Raw genomic sequence first — 24,381 nt, 5'->3', positions numbered from 1 at the left:
ACATCACCCACCTATGTATTGACTCACTCCAGAAAAGAAAGAAAAAGTTTCACCCGCATGAATTGTGAGTGTTGGTTGGTTGGTTTCTTGGTGGGGCTACTTCATCAGCCATTCAACCGTTAGTCACCAGCCGCAACTCGGCTCCTCGAAAGTTGCCGCCGCCACCCGGTTGCACACGCGAGATTACGAAAGCAGGTGGGCGCGGTGGGCACCTCTTTCATGTATTAGTCCCATTAGGCGCGGGTCGATTCATGCGTTTGCGGTGTCGGTGCGGCGGTGGTAGTGTGTGCAAATTGGGGTGTTGCTGCGAGTTGAATGTGTTAAAATTAACGTTTTTTTCTGGTTCCCTAGCTAGCAAACAGTGAACAGGTTGGTTGTGGGGAGCACTTGCGGTGAGAGAGCCTTCGCCGCCGTCGATGTGTTAGCGAGTTCTACCTGAGCCAGAGTCGAAGTGTTGAACAACGGCTGTGTTTTCATTGTACCGGTCACCACGGCAAGAGACGGGTGTTTGTTGTGTTGTTATTCGGTTCGGTTCGGGTACGGTGTTGTTGTCCTTTCGGGAGGTCCTTGTAGGCGTTTCGGGCGCCAGTGTCTAGCACCGAAAGTGGAATCTAATTAGCTTCGAGTTGTTCCGGTCGAAGTGATTGGTTTAATTTGCTTTTAAAATCCTGGATATTCTTGGTGAAAACGAAGCAGCACAGGTTACTTCATTGAGTGACGTCGCGCGGCAATCGTGAAGTGTAGCGTGGCAACAATACAACGAGGTGCCGCGACAATCGTTTGGACATTGGGAGTGAGAGAGCCACGAGGTGATTCATTCCGTTGCGCGGTGCACTCACCAACGACGATTAGCCGAGGAACGGTGCGCGCCGTTGAAGCTGATTGCGTCTGTGTGTGCGAAAAGCGAGCTTGCACAGAAAGAAGGGTCGCTCGCGTGAGTCGAGCGCTTAGCTTGGTTGGTTCGGTTCGGCTAGTTGGCTTAAGTACGCGGTCCGCGCTAGTACACACGTCCCGAGCGCGCGAAGGCGAAGGAATTGGCGACCTACTAACTAAACCAGAAGAACCAATTGGCAAGAAGAAACCGCGAAGACGACGACGCGGTTCTGTTTCGTGAAAAACAGCACATTTTCTCTCGATTCAACAAGTGACTAGTGTCTGGGATCCCCGTGCTCCCACCTCCCCCGTATTGGTGTAATCTATTTACTCTGAAAACAAGATATTAGAAGAATCAACAACGTGTGCTGTCCCATCCGTTAACCATTCGAAAAAAGTCGTGAAAATCCCATCCCTCAACTCACCATCAAAAAGAAAATATTTACTCAATTTAAGCCCACCCGAGAAAAAGAAGCCTCGTGAAAGTGCGTGATTGTGAAAAGTTCGTGCCACAACAGTGTGAAGTGCAGTGTGTATCGACGAGCGCGGTTTCAACCGTCAAATCTTCTTTGGTTCTCTTCTGAACCTTGCTCGCTGCCGAAGACGACGACGACGCAACATCCCAGCCGCAGCAGCAGAGAGGCGAACGGCCCGCCGAAGATTTGCCCTCTTCTTCAAAACTCCCCGACCCGAAAGTGTATAGTGTTGTATAGTGTAAGAAAGGCGAAAAGCAGCGGCCAGGCCAAGGCAGTGGAGCAAGAAACAGAAAAAAAAGTTCCAACAAAATGGTAGACAAGCAGCAATTTTTCCTGCCATGCTTCGTGGTGTGCGCTATTTTCTCAGGTAATTATCGATAATTTCCTTTCGTGTGATTTTAATATTAATGGGCTCTGGCGTGGTCGCGGCGGCGGTGCAGTACGGGTACGGGACGACGAGGGATGAGTCGCGATCGCGATCGGGAGGTGTCATCGTGGGACTGCTTCCGAATGATGACGACAATTGCGCTCGCGGGAGCGGGATGGACGATGGGCGCAGGATGGGAGGGTGTCATATTTTTGGGGGATGTTTTATGAATCGTGGGGCCTAAATTTGGCGGCTGTGAGCGAAATGTTTTCGAAATTCAGGGGGAAAGTATGCGATAGTTTAGGCGCAGTACAGTACAGTCAGCAGTAAAGCCTGTGAGCGGTGGTTTGGTTGGATGATAAGATAATTTCGATATGTGTGTGAGCTGTGTTGGATACCTTGATTCGTTGTTGGTATTGACGTAAGCAATCAAGCTGCTGCTGTTGTGTTGTTTCGCATCCGAATGTAACCGTTACCTGCAATGGAAACAAGTAAACAGATTTTGTATTTGGTTTGTTTGCAGAATGATCGAATGGATAAGAGAACGCTTATCGGAAATGCTAGAATTTGTTTATTATAGGCACGCCTGCCTGTTTCATCATGAAAGCTGTTATATTAGAAAACAGGATTATTATGCAATCGATTTCGTATTTCATAGCAAGGCATCACCATGGATGAAGTTGTAAAGATGAGTATATTCCAAGGTATATTCATTGCCATTGCATCGCTACTATCGTCAATCCTTGAAAATATTTTTACTTAAAAGTCCTATATCAACAACATAGAAAGCGTCCAAGCCTGAAACAGCTTTTGTTAGCTGATGCAATGGGAAAAATAGCAAATATTCAAGAGATGTATGACAATATAGTACTGTACAATGAATTAATAGGAATGAACTCACCGAGATTTATCTCGTTGGATGCTTCAACACTTCGTTTTTATAATGTTTACTTTTCAGCCTTGTTCAGCATAGTTATCCCATGTTCAATGGGAATCCCTACTAACATGGGACAACTATACTACACACGGCAGTTTCCGCACCGAAAGAAAACCCGAGGAATTAGCCGCGCAAACGCTCACTGCTTACTATTCGCATCGATTAAGGAAGGGTTACGATGGTGTTCTGTCCTAAGGATTTCAACTGGACTTTTTTTATTATTCCTATGGAAATATGCTTAAATTTACTCAAATTATGAATATCTCCTGATCAATTAGTTTTCATATCCAGATTTGAAGAATTTTTCATGGAAATCTAATCAATATTTTCAAACATGGAATTCTATTGAAATACAGGCGTACCACGATAGTATGTATCATCGAATGTGCGTACATTTTGCCTCGATAGTAGGTACATCAAAATTTAGTTATTTTTCAACTTTAAAAATGAGTTCGAATCATTAGTAGACGAATAGCAGATGATACTATGCATTTGTGTTATGCAGACTCCTATAAGGCGATTTTTCATTAAACAGTTTTAAAATTTAGCGAAATGAAAGACGTGGACGAATATGTACATTTAATGCAAGGATTGCACTATTTTCCTATTCGCTTTACGGAGACATTTTCTGCCAATCAATGGTGACATTTATTAGTCATAATATCTGGGCGTTACATCCCAACTGGTGCAGCCTGCTTCTCAGCTCAGTGTTCTATAAGCACTTAAAAAAGACACGGACAACGTCTTCAGCTTTCGGATGTACAGACTTTTTAAACTTAACATTAGACAACGGACAACGGAGCATGCACCAGTGGAAACAGGGAAGCGGGAATCGAACCCTTACCCCATAGCATGGTGCGATTATAAGCTTGGTGACCCTAACCGCACGGCTACGAGGCTCCACTTCCACAGTTATTACCTAAAACGCGTTCTTTACCAATATATAAAACGTTCTCCCAAAATAAAAAAAAGTAAATGATGGCTCTATTTTGTATAGTAATAAAAAAAAACTAAGTTTCTCGGCGAAATGCTCTCCAGAACATGAATCAAGCACATCAATTGATAATCAAATTGTGATTTTAGTTCACTTATTTTTAATATTTTTTTTTCGTTATTCAACAATTAACTTTTTTTTTTGCGAAACGTGTAAAGTATATTACAGCTATCGAGTTTACTTTTGTCTTTAAGTCTTTGACGTTTCGTGGCCTTGTTGTTTACGATTCGGACACACACAATTTTTGTTGTCTTTCTCGGTTGGGTGATTGAAATTGTGAGCTTCGGGGAAAGACATTTCACTGTATGACTTTGTGATAGGGTTTCCTTAGGAGCTCCTTCTGAGCTTCCTCCAGGACTTCCTTCAGGTATTGGCTTTCTGGGATTCCTCCAGGAGTATCTTTCTTAATTTCTTCAGTATTTTTTCCAGGATTTGTCAGAGAGCATTCTTCAAGGAATTCCTTTAGAAGTTCTTTCAGGGATTATTTCAGGAGTTTCTCCTGAAATTCCTAAAGTGGTTTTATCAAGGACTCCTTCAGGAGTTACTTCTGGAATTCCTCTAGGAACTCTTTCCAGGATTGCTCTTAAGATTGCTTCAGTGATATTTACAGGAGTTCCTCTAGGTATTGGTTCCGAGATTCCTCCAGGAATTCTTTCTGGGATTCCTCGTTCAGCTATTTATGGGATTCTCCCAGGAATTTCTACTGCGATTCCTAATGAGGTTCCAGGATCTCCTTCCGAAATTTCTTCAATAATTCCTTCTGATATATTTCTGGGCTTTCCAGGATTTTTTTCAGGATTCTCTTCCTACAATGACACAAATTGCCCTTTACTGGAATTTTAGCAGATTTGCTGGTTTGTCTGAAACATACTGGAAAACTTGTAATTAGATGGCACGAAATGTTGCTAATTGACAAATTGAGAGATGAAATTTGAGAAAAAAATCGAACCCACGACTCCGTATTCACAAGACCGCATCTAAGCCGAAAAAGAGATGGGTATGTGAAAAATGAGTGTTCACGTTGTGGCTTCGGAGACAGTTTGGCATTCTATTCCGTAGAATCATTACCTGTTCTGTGACTTAGTTGGGTAAAGCGAATACGGAGTCGTGAGTTCGAATCCCACAAGAACGCGATTTTTTCCACAAATTTCATCTCTTTATTTGTAAATTAGCAACATTTCGTGCCTTATAATTACAAGTTTTTCCAGTATGTTCTCTTCCTACCTGCCGGAATTCCGTTCCGAGATTCCTCCATGAATTTCATTCCGAGATTCCTTCAGGAATTCGTACTGAGGTTCGTACAAGAATTCTATCTAAGATTCATCAAGTAATTTTTCCTGGGATTCCTCTAAGAGTTCCGGGATTCCTCCAAAAGCTCTGGAATACCTCTAGCAACCTCTAGCGTGCGCAGTAGGGTGGCCCACACTTATATGAAAAACAAATATTTCCAAAAATGCCAAGTCTTACCTCCTCAATCAGTTGTTTTGGACTCCCAGAAGCTACGTTCAAAATTTGAGCAAAATCAATTAAGCCTAAGGGGGCGCTCAAAACGCTTGAAATTTGTATGGGAAAACTTGGCCAAATGTATGCAGAAATATTAAGTTTTCGAATTTTGACACTAGGTGGCGCTGTAAGCGTTCAATGATCAAACACTTTGGTATTATTGTAGGTTACTATATGCCAAACAACTTTGTCGAAGACCGCGAAGTGATCCGACGGCCGTGAAAAAAGTTATACCCTAGGCAAAGTGAGGCAAAGTATTGAGATTTCATTATTGATATTATTCCTTTACATGTATTGGAAAAAACAACAATAAAGTTTATCTTCACTTTACCTAGGGTATAACTTTCTTCACAGACGTTGGATCACTTTGCGGTCTTCGACAAAGTTGTTTGCCATATAGTCACCTACAATAATACTAAAGGGTTTGATTATTGAACGCTAACAGCGCCACCTAGCGGCAAAATTCGAAAACTCAAAATTTCTTCATACATTTGGCCAAGTTTTCCCATACAAACTTCAAGCGTTTTGAGCGCCCTCTTAGGCTTAATTGATTTTGCTCAAATTTTGAACGTATCTTCTGGGAGTCCAAAACAACTGATTGAGGAGGTAAGACTTGGCATTTTTGGAAATTTTTGTTTTACATATAAGTGTGGGCCACCTTAGTGCGCAGCTTTTTCTTTTTTCTCACTCACTCTCATAAACAAACATTAGGAAGAAAAAGATGAAAGAAAGGGCACTTGCCGAATTGTCGGAAGGAATCCAGGTGAAATCTTGCTCGAATGGTTGGGCTTGTGAACGGTTGCGAGACGTAACTGTACGTTTTCTTTTCTCCTAGATATTCCGTCTCCGATGAGATAGAGCTTGCATTTCAGTTTTCTAGAGTAGAGTTCAAGAAGCATATGGTGGTTGTGGTTGAAGGTTTCTTGCAAATTGGTGATCTACAACAGTGAGAGGCACGAATATACTCTGCCCAAAAAAGCCAGGGATATTTCCATTACACTGAACAGCGGCTTGCGGTGAAAATTACTATTCTGAGGGTCAATTTAAATGCACAACGCCACTAAATTTGTGCAGACTGAATTTCGTTTTAATTCAACAGAATTATGTTTTCAATTTTACCATGGACTCGAACTTCAATTAAAAAAAGTTTCTGTTGGCATCCAGATTCGAACCAAGAACCTTGATATCACCAGGCTCGCACGCTACCACTCGGCTATCAAACCGATTGATGTGAAAAGAAACAAAACGCACACAAGAAGCGTTGGTGGGTCGATGATCATGTTTTGCCATGGTAAATTTAAAAACATTTTTATGCTTGTCATTACTGCAAGGCTCTTTTCAGTGTACCAAGATGTTTCAAAACGTACTGAAAAAGAAACTACGTCAACTTCAGCACTGTTCTGACGTGAAAACACCAAATAAATGATGTGATGTTGAAGAGTTACAGCATCCGTCAATTTTATTCAGAGTTTTTCTTGCCTACGAGATTTAAACTAGTGCAGCAGTTGGTGTAATGCACTTGTTTGCGTAATGTGATACCTCTAAAGTAAACCTAGAAGATATCAGCTACAACGGTGTTGTCTACTTTGCGATATTTGTATGATTTTCGTAGAAATGATTCAATCCAAACCGTCGAGATATCGATTTGTCGTCTACTTACAAACTGCAAATCAACCATCACACCAGGTCCGCTACACCAATAAGAATTGAACAATAATCGGAACCGATATTATGATAGAATTTCCGGGGCCCGTGGCGTCACTAGGGCCACTACTACACGTTCACTTCATAAGTGGATGGTCATGGGTTTGATCCCAGCCCTGGTACTTGCAATTTTTCGTCAGTTGCTCTTCCCCCCCCGAGTGGCTGACACCTGACCCTCTTTTGAGCATATGCTCTTACGGACCCGGAAACTTGGATATTGGCTAACGGCAACTCAAAATGGACCCCCAATCGGACTGGAAAAGAAACAAGAGCCAAAAAAAAAAACATCAACATCCTCAGCACAAAGGCAACTAGATTGATATAGTAGAATTTGAATAGGCTTTTAGGCGCTGTACAAAGTGTAAGTGCTGCTGCCAATTGGAGTTGCTCACGCAGTGCCCTAGTGGACAAAAGAGCTGTAAATTAGGTTAAGTGATTAAAGAATAAAAAAAAATATGATAGAATTATTTCTCTATGGTTGGCTTTTCGATCAGGATAAATAATGAGCGAGGTAATACTGTTCCATCCAACGTTTCGACCCTTCTTCAGGTTTGGGTCTTCTTCAGGGAGACTACAGAGTTACTGATACGTTTTTGTCTTCGGTTGCTTGGCGTTGGGTTGTCGGGTTTGGCGGTTTTAAACTTGTGTTGGCTATTTGTGGGTAGCTTTGTGAGAGTATAGTTAACAATAATTTGTTTTACCACTGCGCCAAACACTAACATAGCGTCTAGACACTGAATACTGGATATGCTGATGAAAACTTAGAAAAATAGCTGTGCTCTCAAAAATTCTTCCAAGGACTAGAAGTTAGCATTGAAAAATACCTCTAAATTAATTTTACGAAATGTTCCAGAATTCCTGTTCAGATTGCACCAAGAATATTCCGGGTTTTCCCGGGTTTTTGCAGGAGTTACTTCTGAAACTTCTTCAGAATTTCAGCCCGGAATTTCTCGTGGTGTTCCTCCTTATGAACTCAACCTGTAATTTTTACTAGAGTTGCTCGATCCAAGTTTTCACAAAGTTATTTCCGGAGTTATTTCAAAGTTCTTTTCTAGAGGATTTCTACGACTTCTTTCTTTCAGTATTCCTCACGAAGAGATCTCTTCATTATTAGTTGACCCTTAAATTTCTCACAGATCTTCCCATATTTTATTCCGGGATCTCAATAGGAGTTTTTCCCAGAATTTCCGGAATTTTCGTGGATGAAATGTATTCTCGGGATTCTTTATCAACGTTTTACTGGAATTTCTACCGGAGTTTTTCGTGAATTTCTGCTGGAGTTATTCACGAAATCTTTTCCTGGATTTACTACTGTTATTCCTCTTTGGATTCTCAGGGGTATGATTGGAAGGAGTCTTAAACTTCCTTTCAAGAAATTCCTGAGATAATAACAGAAGTGCAACTCCGGCAAAAACCCTGATGAAAACTTCACTCCAAGAGACAAAAACAACGAAATCTCGTAAGAAACTGCAGGAGGAACATCGGAGACACTCTGGAAAACGTCCCAGGAGAAACTGATACAGACATTTCAAGAGCTCTGTCAGATGAAATCTAAAGAGAAACTTTAACAGATATTTCGACAGAAATCCTACGAAAATTTCCATAAAAGATCTTCTGAAGTTCTCACATTGAAGTCATAGAAGGAACACCAGAAGTATATCCGAAAAAAAAAACGTATAAGGTAAATTTGGCGAATTATGCTAAAAATTCAGGAGAAAATACCAGGAAAATAACTTACTGAATTCTGGGTAAATTCTTGTGCAAAAATGTTTGGATGAATTTCCATTTTTCAGATGCATGTGCTTCTATGTAGCATCCGCTTCATCATTCTTTCCATTTAACCTGCCATCTGTGCTTGAACTCGGAACCCTTCTCTTCTTCCAGTGACTGGCAATACAACACATGATTTCTGGAAACAAGGCTTATTTTTTTCATGGAAATAGTTCGAAAATATGTTTGGAAAACCTGCAAGCACGCCCGTGCACAAGGGAGGGATTTTGGGGGTTAAACCTTTCCCATTGCCGGTGGTCACTATGGCCGATAAACACTAGGCGCCCCTCCGCACTTTGCTAAAATTAGGAAAAACCCCTCCCTAGTCGCCTTTTCTGTGCACAAAGCCTGCCTGCAAGAGTACTTGTTTGCAAATCTCCGAGTAAATTTTTGTTTGTATTGGTGGAACTTTTGGCGTAATGTTGAAAATAACGTGAAGTGCCATTTAGAGTTATTCATGAGAGATTTTTTTTTTCTAATACATATTTTTTAATATTCCAATGGGTTTTGTAGAAAATCTTGTAGCGAATTTGTTTACTTGCATTCTCGAGGGGAGATCTGGAGTGTTCAAAGTTGCACCACGTTTTGTTTCGATCAGATTAATGGCTACTTAAAAGTGACATCTACAAAAAAGGCAGAGAATTCAGACGAAACTAATTCTAATAATTTTGACCCTTCCTAAAAAATAAGATTCGATTGTATGTATCTCTCTTAGGTACATAAAAAAAACTTCCACCTGTTTTACCAGTTAGGTTCTTTCACCTTGCCCTTCCAACTCAACCACACAAACCAAACCCAAGCAGGTCAATTGCATGACCCCGTGTGTCTCCTAATGACGTCGTCACATTCCCTCATCGTTCCTTTCTTATCTGCCTACCTGAGTTCTGGGTCGTGCGCCTCCTCCGGTTCCCACACATTGTTGCTTAATTATATCCCTCAGCTAGAACCATCATTGCCAGCCAGCACCCGCAAAGCCAAAAAGGACTCGCCGCGCTGTCGTTTTCATTGGCACAGCAAAGCAGTCAGACAGTCAGTGGCGTCTAAGAAGGTGCACAACATCAGAAAACCCAGTCAAAAAAACCCGGGGCGTGCACCCAGCTTTTTGACTGTCGGACCGACGTACGGGGCTCTGAGTGGCTTTCAACCTGCGACCTCAGTCGCAGACAAAGAAAATCAAATTGGAATTACAAATGAGAGATACCTCTCCTAGATATACTAGTTGTGTTAGATCTTTTGGACATGCCACGAGTCAAAGAACTCTCAGGTGCCGAAATAAAAACCGGACGCACCCCCTGCTGGAGCTGGAATTGTCCGTCCGGCGTTCCCATCGAGGCACGCCGCTCGTTCACTCCAGTCGTATTTCAACAAGAGGAACGCTCAAGTGACCAGAACTAAGTTCAAGTTCTTCCGTTCGTTTTCGGTCGTTCGTTTGCTTCTCCGATTGAGTCAAATATAAGTCAAATCTTTTGACGACGATGGACGGCGGCCACGACTGCGAAGGCTAAGACGATTTAAACTTTAACCGCCATTTTTTACACTTTCTCGTGTTCTTGCCCTCGTGGGCAAGTAACCCGACTAGGGCAAAATACTATGATGTTGTAAATATGTATGTAGATCATTATGGGGATTCACTTAACAGCGTAAACTAATTATACTGATTAAACGTTGCGATAACCAAGGCAATCTTTGATTATTTCATTCGCAAAATCATGAAACATTTCAAATAAGCAGAAATCATGCCTTACGCAGCATTTTAATCTGTTTAGTGAGTACCCCTAATATAACATTGTACACACATTGGTGTAATTTGTTACTATGTACACGAATTAAACCCTGAGTTTATGAATTTGACCATCGTCGTGTTGTAGTCCGTTAATAAATCTTGAAAATGTGTATCAAAATGATCATCTTATGAGAATGCCCGCTTTCTTATTTGAGAAATATAAAAAGACCCGTACGATGGATTTTTGCTCTTTTATTTCAAAAAGAACTAAAAAATCACGTGATAACTGTAAAATACATAAATCTATTAGAAAATCAAGCGTAATTTTCGGTTTCATATCTTGAGTTCATTATGATACAACCCTTACATATCATCCCAATCGGGAAAGTACTTGTGTGTTGTGCTTCAACAGAAGAAACCAGCTTCCCGCTTGACCACTGACCGACCATCGACCATCCTTCGGAAGACGAGAAAAACGACGATGGCGAGGGAAGTTATGTTTGCTACACGCTGAGCACGTAAGGGCCCATATAGCCGAGGCGGTAAACGCACGGGTATTCAGCATGACCATGCTGAGGGTGACGGGTTCGATTCCCGGTCGGTCCAGGATCTTTTCGTAAAGGAAATTTCCTTGACTTCCTTGGGCATAGAGTATCTTCGTGCCTGCCACACGATATACGCATGCAAAATGGTCATTGGCAGAGGAAGCTCTCAGTTAATAACTGTGGAAGTGCTCATAGAACACTAAGCTGAGAAGCAGGCTTTGTCCCAATGAGGACGTTACGCCAAGAAGAGAGAGAGAGACGCTGAGCACGTTGCGCCCCATTTGAGTCCGTAAACCGTCCCTCTGTGTCGTCTTTCGGGAACAACATACTCTTGCGTGTGTGCTGGTAACTTTCGCTTGAAGCCGAAACCGATCTTGAGGCAGAGGCAGAGGTATAGAAGAAGAAAGTCCAAAACGGGCCAGGCGACTTCAACGCAGCGCACCAAAACGAACTTCTGAGCATCTCTTCTCTTTTTTTTTTCCTTTCATTCTTTCTTTTTTTTTGGGGTTTGATGATGTTGCTCTTTTGGTCGGTGGTGGTTGTCCCAAACGAGATGTCTTTGTGTATCAACCTACCACCATGTTGGAGGCCCGGCGGTGCCTTCCTTTATGGGCACACACAGGTCGATGACGCGTTGTCTCGAGGGATTTTGATTTTTCAATCTGTGATGCGGGTTGTTGTCTTTTTTTTTCTTAGCTTTGGGAGCACCAATCCTTCCTACGCGGAGTCAATGACACCGAACGTGGACGAGAAATGACATGAAGGTAGGAAAGGTTATGCAAGTTGGAGATTACTGAACCCGCTGGATTGAAGAATTGATAGTTGTTGCAAGAGTTATCTTTGACTTCAGATTCTTTCTGGAATATTTTCTAGCTCTCAATCCTTATGGCTACCTCTGTTAAGGAGATTTTCATTCCGAGACTGACTTATTCCTGATATTAAATTTTGATAAGGTGCCTGAGAAAATGTGCAGGTGCATCTCTATGACTAAAATGGTACTTGATGCCAATCACTTACAGTATTGATTTATTTCTTGGGATTTTTTTTTTTGAAAAATGCTGTTGAATTTGCGATCGTGTGTTGGCTGGGCAGCTAGTTTTGAATTTAACAACACGTAAAAAAGCAAATAGAGCATTTCCAGTTCAACGCATTAATGACGCAGACGCGACCTTTTCAATTCAAATGAAATTTTGCTCATGTATAAGCTTCCATCCGAAAATGATTTTCATGTACATATTTGTTTTGCAATTTTCTTCATCTAGATAGATCTACATCTAGAATAGAGGGTTGAGATAGAGGGTATGATAAAGGCTAGAGGATTAAGATAGATAGTAGGGTGAACAAATGAGAAGAGCTTAGAAATGATAAGGTTTCTCGAGATACCTTCAGGAATTTATTCCAGGATTTCTTTAGGAATTTCTCTCGAGAATCTCCTCCCGGGATTCCTCCAGATGTTCCTTCCGTAATACCTGTAGGAATTGCTCCTGAGCTCTCTTCAGGGATTTCTGCAGAGATTTTTTTTTATTCTTAATCACTTAACCTAATTTACAGCTCTATTGTCCACTAGGGCACTACGTGAGCGATTTCAATTGACAGCTGTACCTACAGTATTGTACAGAGCCTACATGAATTCAATTATACATTATCGAACTGGCTGCCTTTCTGCTGCTTTCACTTTTCTACACTACATGGTAGAATGATGAGCACAAGGGATGATAGGTGGCCGTTGTTCCTTTTCCAGTCCGATTGGGGGTCCATTATGAGTAGCAGTTCGCCGATGTCCAGGTATCCGGGTCCGTTTGAGCCATGGGGCTCAGAAGAGGGTCAGTGTCAGCCGCTCTCGGTGAAGAGCAACTGACGAAAAATTGCAAGTGCCGGGGCTGGGAATCAAACCCATGACCATCCGCATATGAAGCGAACGTGTGACCAACTACGCCACGGGCCCCGACATCTGCAGAGATTGATTGAGAAAACCCTGAAAGGATTCTTCTATGTATTCTATTCGGCATTCCTTCAAGGATTCGTATTGGAATTCATTTAAAGATTTCTTTCGAGATTCCTGCTGTAATTCCTTAAGGGATTCCTCACGAATAGGAATATGAAAGAATATATATGGATTTTCTGATGAGATTCCATCAAATTTTTTTTCCGAGATTTTTCATGGATTTCCTTAATAATTCCTTGCGGGATTTCTCCTATGATTCTCTTAGAGATTGCTGCTCAGCTTCAAGACGAGATTTCTACCGTGATTTCTCCAAGGATTCCATCAAGTAATCTCTACGGGAATCTTTCAGGAATAACTTCAGGGATTTCCTCAAGAATTGCTTTGGAAAATCCTGGAAAATCCTAGCCGGCTTTCCTTCAGGTACTCCGGCTGGGGTTACTTGATGGATGTCTCCTAGTATTCTTTCAAAGATTTCTGTTAACATATATTCAGAAATCCAATGGAAATTCTGTCAGTTGTAAGTGCTGGTATTCTTGCTGGTGTTCCTTGCAAGATTCTTCACGGGATTTTCTCAAAGATTACTTTCGGGATTTCTCTCGGTATTTCTCCACTGATTGCTCCCGAGAAACCTTTAGGGTTTTCTGCCGGGATTGATTTGCAAAATGCTCTGTATGGAAAATTTTGAAATTTTATATCAAGCGTAACAATATTGTAGACTCTTTTCCCCTTCAGTAGCGTTACGTAGTTTATGAAGAATGTCTGAATAATTTCGATAGACTAAAAAAGAGTATTAAAACTGAGTGTGAGTTATAGCTGATGAGAGTTGGAGAGTAAGAAAAAAAACCCAGATTAATCCACCTAGTGGTGATAGTGCCTTTCTCGTCGAATGTGTACTCAAGAGCCATAAGCCGAAGTGTTCCTGAATTCTGAGAATACTCTAGAACGGAACAGATCTCATTTTCTTCTTCTGTCACAGTGCTTGTTGACTTATCAATGGGGGAGTAGAGTTGATAAATAAATAATGTATTTGATGAAAAAATACCCAAACAATGAGCAGATCCGTTTTACTCATCGTTTTACTCATCGGAATCGCGCTCGCATCTTGCTGTTCGTCACGTCGCTGTAGTTGCTCCCCAATCGATAGCTGTTTTTGATTGTTTGCACGTTAATTTTGTCTCTTTGTGAAAACTGGCATACGTGTGAAGGATAAGTCAGCTGTTATTGGTGGTATTCGCTCCTGTGTGTAGTGGCTAGGAAAGTAAAAAGCATTATTTTAATTTTCGCACCTCGGTAACTGCCATTATCGTATTGCAATGGAGAGAGATAGAAACTGCAAAAAATGCTCGAAGTGTGTCGACTCTACTACAGATCTCTTCACTGTGTGCGAAGGTGATTGCGCGGGCTTGTTTCATGCCAGCTGTGTTGGACTTAGCGAAGATGATGTGTGCACCCTCTCATTGAACATCATTTGGATGTGCGACACATGTATAGATAAGCTCCGGAGAATGAGAGACCATATACCGTTGCCCGAAACAGCACCAACGAATGTGAAAACGATGGAAGAAGAAATACAATTGCTCAAAACCACAGTGGCTGAAATTTTTGAAAAGATTTCGAAGATCTCACAACCTGCTCCCCCGATCGATGCACCGCCGCTCCACTCAACGCCAATCTCAACATGTGAACTTTTCTGCGGATCCCATGCAAGCGTATTAGGTACGGAGAACGATCATATAGGCACGACAAACGACGACGATTTCTCACTGTTTTTGACAAACATTGATGAGTGTGCTACCGAAGGCGATATTAAGTTGATGGTTTCCCGCGCACTTGGCACTCCCGAACCCGAACGAATGGAGGTTGTAAAACTGACATCAAAATGGAATTATCGCAGAACCGTGGATTTTATTTCATTTAAAGTTGTTCTCAACAAACGTTGGAAACCCCGAGCAATGAATCCATCTACAGTATCGGACAATAAAAATGCACCAAAGCCGTTTTCCCATACAAAATAGTCAACTTTAGAATACCATATCTCAGTTATCTCTCAACCGATTGTTTTCATTTTTCTGTGACGAACTACAAAACATTTCAATTCTCAAAAACATTTTAAAAAGTTCGGTGATGACTATTGATTCAAAAGTTACAGATAGGTTGAATTTTGACAATAAAAATGCACCAAGACAAAAAGTTGTATAGTAAAAAATGCTGAAGTCATATCATGTTCATCTCTTCAGCAAATGTATTCGTCATTACACAAGAAACATATTTGCCGAAGATATCATAACGATATGACGTAACAAATTTTTGCTATAAAACTTTTTGTCTTGGTGCATTTTTATTGTCAAAATTCAACCTATCCGTAACTTTTGTATCCATGGTTATCACTGAAATTTCTCAATTGTTTTTGAGAATTGAAATGTTTTGTAGTTCGTCACAGAAAAATTAAAACAATCGGTTGAGAGATAACTGAGATATGGTAATCTAAAGTTGACAATTTTGTATGGGAAAACGGCTTTGGTGCATTTTTATTGTCCGATACTGTATATGGCCGAAACATATAAAATTCAGAGAATTTATCGATAGGCACAATGAAACCTGGAAACCCGTTTGAATCTTGCGAACGATTTAAGTGTTAAGATTTGTAATGTACTGTTGTTTTGTTTTGTAAAATGTTGCTGTATTTTTGTAAAGTAGTTTTCGATGCATAGGTTGTGTAATTCAGTTGTTGTGCTTGCTGTTTCAAATGATTATTTATGTTTATGATAAATTGTTGTGTTCCTAGAATTTAAGATATTCAATAAGACATTAGTCAGTTGAATCAAATGAATAAATAAATAAATAAATAAATAAATTTTGTGGAGGACTCTTATTTCACTTTAGAATTTAAATTTAAATTGGTTAAGTGGGATTAGGGGCATAATGGACACCCTAAGCAAATGAGTACGTTAGGCCTGTATAACAGAGAAAACTTAAACAAATTATCAGTTGGCTTAAAACTTTAGTTTGTTTCCTACGTATTTCAATCATTTACAGCAGGTAGAAGTATGCAATGTGAGTACATCCATTCGTAAATGCCAGTGTTCATTTCGCCCCAAATCGACTACAACATTGAAATTTCTAGTTTGAGTAAATTCTAATCACAAAGAAAATACTTTATCCATTGCTAAATCTACGTATACATGCAGATAAGGTAGCAATTCACTTGTTTTTATGGCGGACACACTCAAACACTCGTAATACCTTATTTGCTGCTGCGTTGAAATTATAAGAATTTCACTATCTGAAAAACATATTTCAATTTCAATGATATTTAGGTTATTTTGGAGGCATATGAATGGTACTTTTGAAAAGTAGAACGATGACTTGTTCCTTTATACTTATGCACAGGGTTGGTAACCATCTGTTTCGTCACCGACCAACGACGAAAAACTAAAAAAGTTCGTCACCAAATAAAACTCCGTCACTTTCGTCATCATCAGCGACCGACAAAGAAACCACGACGAGGATGAACCGAAAATAAAACAGGGAGCTATAGTTTTCGTCATTCTCTTTTGTCTCCTTTTGCAACGACGAAAAACGAACATGCATTCATCACATGGCATCCGACTGCAGACGAAATGCGAACCAGTCAAGCTTTTATTGATGATTTAGCCTCGGTCCTTCCGAGCTGTTGAATTAGCTCTGTTAGTATGATTGTCGTGCTGCCAATCCGAAGGTTTTTGGTTCGATTCCGGTGGGAAGCGTGTTTCATTTTTGCATTTTTTGTTTCTGATCGGCCGTTCCCGTGAGGCTGATTATATGTTCGTTCTAACAGGGCGATGCAAGCAGTTCAACGAAAATGCCAATAAAGAGAAACGGCAAAACTTTTTCGTCGCGACCAGCAAACTGACTGACGGCGTTTGAAAAAAAATATTCAAGAGCTGCTAACTCAGTGACGCTAACTTTTTACTACCCGTTGTTTTCAGTGATTATGCTTCAGCTCCGATGACTATTAACAACCCTGCTTATGCATTAAAAGTTTAGCATAAAAGTCAACGGTTTCGGCAAAAATAGGGGTGTCCATTTCGCCCCGGGTGTCCACTATGCCCCGTCTCCCCTATTTATTTGTGCTTTTCCTCAAAATGATGAATTCAGAATAAAATTTCCAAGGGGACCCCTCTTAACTTAAGAGAAAATTGAAGTTTGTGTCAGCCTTATTCAGAAAAGCAACAATTATATCAAAGCCATAATCGAATTTGGAAACTTATTGATGGCTCATAATCCGAAGTTATGTATTATGTTAAACGTATAAGCAGAGCTGAAAAATATCAAGCCTCTCAGTTGACTGCTTAACCACCCTCACTAGCACTGGATGCCAATCATTATCAAGACATTTCGGCATTTTTTTTCTGCACACTTTAGCCTTTATTTTATTATCATTGGTTATAAGATTTATGTAAAAATTTGACAAAAAAAAATGCAAGCTAGTGATATTTCTCATAATAAAACCCATTTAAATTTCAACCGTGTTACAGAGCGCGAGGGCTCAACCAGTTGCATCAAAATTGTGCGTAGTAATTTCAACCGCAAAAGGGGATTGATGCTATAAAATTAAATTTTCCCCATGCAACGTTGATTCATCCTACTGTATAATTACGTTTCAGGAATCTAAAATGATGTGATTTGACAAGATCGCTTGATTTTTATTAAGATTTTGTTCTTTTACGCATATTTATTGCTTGCATTGATTTTGTTCATCTTCGTAATTTCAGCGATGCATTCAATCCTGATTCTGCAACACTGCTGGTAATCTTAGGTGTGGTCAGAGACTATTTTCTTGCTGCCCGTTTATCTGGTTATCCAACATTTTTGATGATTTTATGTTTCATATGCATGGGTTTGGTTCAGTTTTTCAGATGACCACTTCCGGCGGGACGCCTGGAACCGGTTCCAGAACACAACCGGTTCAGATATGTTATTTGTGGATTGATTGGTAATTATCGGTGACAAATATCGGAAACAGCTTGTTAAGCGTTACGCGTTTCGATCTACTACACAGCGCAACATTTTTTTGTCTCAAGAGCAAACTTATGTGTCTCTGAAGGATTTTGGGCCGCTGAATCCGAATCCGGGCTCAGATTTTCTCTAACACGTCACAATTTTGAGCTAGACCTCAATTTATAGGGCAAAATATGCTATTTTGGGCTTTTTTGATTGCAAGCCATTAAGCATGGAAATATTTTTTTTAAGCAATCAAAAGGTTAATTGATCAATTAACATCTAAATTAACGACTCATGCAAAATATTTCGTTTTACCTAATCAAATTTGATAGATTTAAGCATTTTATGTTAGTATGAAAACTTGCATGCAACTTTTGGAGGGTGACTTGTATGGGGAATATCGTACCTAATATAAATCGCTTAAAACTATCAAATTCAATTTGGTAAAACGAAATATTTTGCATGAGGCGTTAATTTAGATGTTAATTGACCAATTAACCTTTTGATTGCTTAAAAAAATATTTCCATGCTTAATGGCTTGCAGTCAAAAAAGGTCAAAATCGCATATTTTGCCCTATAAATTGAGGTATAGCTCAAAATTGTGACGTGTTGGAGCAAATCTGAGCCCGGATTCGGATTCAGCGGCCCAAAATCCTGCAGAGACACATAAGTTTGCTTTTGAGACAGACCAAAAGTTATTTTTTGTTACGCTGTGCTATTCTTCGGTCATCATCAGACGCATTCAGTTGGATTCAACCCTTCAACTTCGTCAGTTTAACCCTGAAAGGGATACCTTCATGGCCTCAGTTTCGTCACCTCGCTGAGTGCGTTCCATCAAAGACGAGCTCTGAAAGGCGCCTGGGGTCCAATGAACCCCAGGTATCCCTTTTAGGGTTAATATACATATAAGCGGTTCAGATATGGTCTGAAACTATTTTCCTGCTTACCGTTCATCTGATTATCGATAAAGCCACTATTTGGTGTGTCACATGCATAGGTTTGGTTCAGTTTTTTAATTGGTCACTTCCGACGGAATACCTGGAACCGGTTCCGGAACACAACCGGTTCAAATACGGTATGAAACAATTTTCCTGCTAACTATTCATCTGGTTATCGAAAAAGCCGCTTCTTGATGCGTCGCATACATGGTTCACTTTTTTAATTGGCCACTTCCGGCGGGACACCTGAAATCGGTTTCGGAACACAACCGGTTCAGATACGGTATGAAACTATTTTCCTGCTTACCGTTCATCTTGTTATCGAAAAAGCCGCACTTTGATGCGTCGCATGCATGGGTTTGGTTCAATTTTTTTATTGGCCACTTCCGGCAGGACATCCGGAACTGGTTCCGGAACACTACCGGTTCAAATATGGTCTGAAACTACTTTCCTGCTTACCATTCAACTGGTTATCGAAAAAGCCGCTCTTTGATGTGTCGCATGCATGGGTTATGTTCACTTTTATATTTGGCCACATCCGGAAGGACACCTGGAACTGGTTCCGGAACACTACCGGTTCAGATATAGTCTGAGACTATTTTCCTACTTCCCGTTCATCAGATAATCGAAAATATCGTGGTTTGATGGGTCGCATGCATAGATTTGTTGCATTTTCATATCTGGCCCCTTCCTGGGGTACCGATCCGGAACACCAAAATGGCCATAACTCCGGAACGGCTGGACCGATCCGAACCATTTTCAATAGTAAACAATGGGACCAGATTCCGCGTCGAATGAACCGTCGGTCGTTAAAATCGGTTGATGTTTACTATCTAAAAGTTAGGTGACCTTTTTGTACACACACACACACATACGCACACACATACATACACACACACACACATACACACACACACACATACACACACACAGACATCATCTCAACTCGTCGAGCTGAGTCGATTGGTATATAACACTTGACCCCTCCGGAGGCTCTATAAAATTTTCGTTTTTGGAGTGAACATATAGCCTTTCGGTACACCTTGGTGTACGAGAAAGGCAAAAATAGAGAAACAGAAAGACATATGCTTTTCGATACACTTAGATATATAATATATCATATATTTATTAAATCTTGATGTCATCTAACAGCAATTTCCTTATTCATCATGAGTAGTTATCATCTCCTTCACTTATTATATATGCCTGTTATCTAAACGATTTAGAACACAATGAGAGTATAATATGTAGTTGAGGACCACCATTGAAGAATTGTTTTGGCACTACACCAAAGACTTCCAAATTTTGCATGAAATCGTGTTTATTTTAATAAAACTTGACTGAAGATAAAAATTTTTATTTAATATTAAAATTGTGAGATACCTTGGGCGTTAAAGGGTTAATTTTGTTCAACATTGAACCGAAAACAGTGGCGATTCCTCAACCTCAAATGTACCTGTTCAAAGAATGTAAATTCTTGAATTCTCTCAACAAATTGGCTAGTAATTTGTAGAAAACGACGAGAATAGTCGTTACTTTACAGGAAAAATATAAAAACGGAGACAAAACTACTTTTAGTATTTATTACGGCGTGTGTCAAGGATAGGTACCCTGTACCAGTTATGGACACATTTGTTAATTTGGGTTCCGCTTCGCAGTATGCATTCCTTATGAGATTTGCCATAACTGGTACACTATGGCGAAATAGGGTGCAAGAAGCCCGAGAAGTTAAGGAAAATGATTTATTTCTACCATAATTTGAGCAAATTGTGAAGTTTGAATGATTGCAATCATCTTTTGTGATCGTTTTTTGTCTTGTTGATTTGTATCTTTAAAGGTTGAAAATCAACTATGGCAAATTTGAGATACTATAGCTATAACTAGTACACTGAGCCTAATTATTCAAATTCCAGTGCTACAAGGACTGGTTATTGATAGTTTACATCTTTCTGCTTCCATCTGATGAGCCATTGACAAAGGTAAGTTGTAATACCTGTAATTATTGGCTATTTTCCGTCTTCCGAATTAACGCATACGACGAAGTAGAGTTCTACCCTATCTCCCGAGATATTTGCTTGAGATCTTTCCAAAGTTTCTCTCCAAATTCCTCCTTTTTCTAGCAGAGTCTTTCCCAAGATCTTAAAGGTTTCTGCGAAATTATTTAAGAAGTTTTTTTTTAGAATTTCTCCCACAATTTGTCACACGGAAGTATCTACCGAGATTTCTTCTAAGAAGTTGATAAGGATTTCAGCCCGCAGTTCCATCGAAGATTTTTACGGCGTTACTTTCTAGATTTTTTTCTAAAATGTTTCCCTTATTTTTTCCGTTTTCCAGATTCCTATTTTTAGGAACTTCTTGTGAGCAGCGACATGGTCCTACCCTGCTTAAAATTCATTTAAAAACATTAAGATAAACTTAAGAAGATCAGGGTGGAATCCTGTGAGGATCCCGGGAAAGCCTCCCCGGAAACAACTCAGGAGGAGCTCATGGTAGAAACTCCTAGCGGTATCCCTGAAGGAATGTCGAATTTCTGTTGATATTCCATGAAGCATTTCGCAAGACATCCCTGGAGAACTTCTAGGAAATATCTTTGCATAAATTTTCAACAAAACTCTAGGATTTCCCGGAAATATCTCTGGAAAAAATCTGAAGGGATCATTGGAAGAATTCTTGGAAGGAGTCCCGAGAGGAAATCCTGGAAGAACTTTTGCATAATCCTGCTAAAAGTTTCTTTTGGACGTCTGGAAGCAATTCTAGAAGAAACAATCGAAAAAAACTGGCACAAACTTCTGAGAAAATCCTGACGAATTTCGAAAAATTATCCCTGTAGAAATTCTTGTAAAGCTCAGGGAGAAACAACGGAAAGAATATTGAAGAAATTTAGAGAAACCTTAAAAAAAAACCTCCAGCGAGTCGAGAAACCCCTATTTTAGAAATAGCGGAAGGAATTTCTCGACAAATTCCTAGAGAAACTTTGGGGCAAATCCCAAGAGAAATTCAAGCAGAAACTCCTGGAAAAATCTAATTTTATCTCTGGGAGAATTTCTAAGATCACAAACTTCCTTCAGAAATCCCCAGCATCCAAAGAAATACCAAGGATACTACCACAACTTTCAAATAACAGATCATCAGAACTCTAGCACTAAAGATATTCGGTCATTCTGAGAAGAAAATAGCTTATTTCATTCAATATCAAGAAAATTTATGCCAAATTCTTATTCAATACAAAACACACGCCTTCGATAGAACCATAAGTAACGCAAGCAAAAAAAAAAAAAAAAAGAGAAACCTATCCCCAAAGGCAGCAACTCTCGAACCGTTTTCTCCCCCAATCGCAATCGTGATCCCATTCCGTTAAGCCCACATTGCGGTCCCTTGCCTGCCGCAACCCAATTAGTGTCACAACGCCATAATCATAGCTCGATCAATTTATTCGAATTAACACAAAACAAATGACGGAGAGCTTTTCCCTTCCTTCACGACGGCGGAATAAGGGTAAACCACACGGCACAAGCAATTTCAGCGTGATTTCACTTGAACGCAATCGCCGTTGCCGCCAATCGCGCGGATCGGGGTTCTCGGGGGGCCAACTTTGCGAACCATATCGGAACACCTGGTGGAGCTCGCGGTTAATATAGATCTCCCGTTCCCTTTTTCTTTCTCCGCTCAGTGCTCGGTTATTGGCTTGGATGCCCGATTAGGCCATCTAGGTGAGAGTCCGATTGCCGGGCCCAGATTCGCGCAATTATGTCACCTTCGTCGTCTCACCTCCTCGCTGGCAGTTGCGAGCAAGATGTGGTGGCGCAAAACTTTCAGCTTGCCCGGCCTCCATCCATATCGAGTGGATCCTCTCTAAGCAGTTATGGTACGTTCGTTTTGTTCCATATTCCTAAAAAGTGTTTGTTGAACAGTTTTTTTTTCGCCTCACCTCTGTGCTGCGTCTCCAAAGTTGTGCGCCGATCATATTTGCACAAATGAACATTCCATTTTTCTGTGTCACTCTCTCGTCGTCATCGCTACATAAATGGAACTTGCAACGCAGCCAGCCGGCTTTTATGAGCCATCTCCCACCACCCGGGAAGCTCCACCGACGCTGGAATAGGTGAGCGAAAACGTTTATCCCGTACCTCCATATGTATGCGATGGTGGATCGGCGGCGATGGGTGTACTTTTAACCGGTGTAGACGGCGTGAAAAGTGGTTTACAGTGAGCCACCCACCCACCGCCACCGACTTGGTAGCTATAGACTAGGTTCAATGCCGATGGTTGTTAGTAGGTTAATCTAGCTTGCCTCCAAGTGGTCGGTTCGCATTAAAGAGTTGGCTTTGGTTCACGTGTGCCCGTCGGGAAGCACGCAGCACATCCAGAAAGCTGCTGCCTCTGCTGCAGTCGGAGGTAGTCGGGTGTGAATTATCGGTTGATGCAGAAGCTTGGCACATGGCAAAAACTTGGACTTCCAGAAAAACGAATCGACCAGATGTTTTCAGATGTATCCTTAATACATCATAGCAATTAGGCCGAATGACACAGAAAATACATTTTCGGGATAGTTTTGGACTCTAATTAATGCACTTATTTCAACGTGTAATGATACCGGGGATTCGTTCTGACCCAGTGCACTTTTTAACGATTCCACAAAGGGCCATAAACCACAACCCCCGCAGGCGATAGCTGCCTACCTAGCTGCCTACTGGCGGCGTCGTCCGGCAGTGATGGTCGGTGGTGCGCCGGCGGCCAGTGCGGTGTGGATTCAATTCCCGAAGCACTCACCCGCCGGCCGGCCAAGCTCCGAGTAGACCAGCCGACCGTTACTCGCACAAAACCATAATTAAGAGGTTATTTTAGAATGAATTATTAACTGCTGCACTCTCCATATTCTCCCTCCGTCCTTCTCTTTGCCCTGTTCGTAGTAAATCTACCTTGCCCGCACGATTATTTCCCCTTACGATGCACTTTTTCCCTTGCGCCTCTCAACTCTCCACCGTCACCGGTGCTTCGAATGTTCCTAGATCCCTCTGGCTCCCTCTGAAAAGGCACAGAGAATCATGTCTATCTGTCGTAAATATTTGCTATGCACACCGTGAAAATGTAAAATAGGCAAGAGCATAATAGACTCTCCGTCCAGCAGCGCGCTTTGGATTGGAATGATGCTATCGCCGGCGCGTTCGCGAAGGTTGCCTCAAGACGATACACAAACCAGACCAAAAGGGTGGAATGTAGAATTTTTCGAATGCAAACACAATGACCAACCGCTATGAGATAGAACTGACCAGGTGTTTTTTTTTCTTGCCGGCTTGGAGACTTTAAATAGACGCGCAACAGCTAGCCCCCATTTCCCATTGTGGTGTCAAGTTATGTTGGACCATTTATATTTTTGTAGCAAGTTTTCTAGATTCGGCTGTGGGTAAATTGAATCTAACCTGACAGTCCAGAATAAAAGTTCTTCATTATATAAGGGGTCTATCAGTTTCCAGGCATCAGTCGTTAGAAATGAATTTATCGCTATTTATGATAATGCCAGTCAGCTGAATACTTTCTCACAGTGTCATCTAATGAACCACCGTCAAATGGGGTAACTTGCAACACTTTTCGACTTTGAAGCAAAATCATTGAAAATCTAAAC

At 40.9% G+C, this 24,381-nt stretch overlaps 1 protein-coding gene across 3 annotated transcripts in view; it reads left to right on the top strand.

The window, feature by feature from the left end:
• Positions 1-435: 435 nt before the first annotated feature.
• LOC109433484 (fasciclin-3) overlaps positions 436-24,381 on the top strand; it is a 381,470-nt gene continuing 357,524 nt past the window's right edge. The window contains exon 1 of one of the 3 annotated variants that reach the window (XM_029875815.2): positions 436-1,716. In XM_029875815.2, coding sequence (XP_029731675.1) covers positions 1,659-1,716 — 58 coding nt within the window. In that variant the 5' untranslated portion in view covers positions 436-1,658. The remainder of the gene's footprint in view (positions 1,717-24,381) is intronic. The other 2 variants (XM_029875816.2, XM_019709906.3) reach the window with 2 other exon arrangements.

The sequence above is a fragment of the Aedes albopictus genome, chromosome 3, assembly GCF_035046485.1.
Source record: "Aedes albopictus strain Foshan chromosome 3, AalbF5, whole genome shotgun sequence".
NCBI classification, from domain to species: domain Eukaryota; kingdom Metazoa; phylum Arthropoda; class Insecta; order Diptera; family Culicidae; genus Aedes; species Aedes albopictus.
Note: the sequence above shows the minus strand (reverse complement) of the source record. Positions and strands in the feature narration are given on the sequence as shown.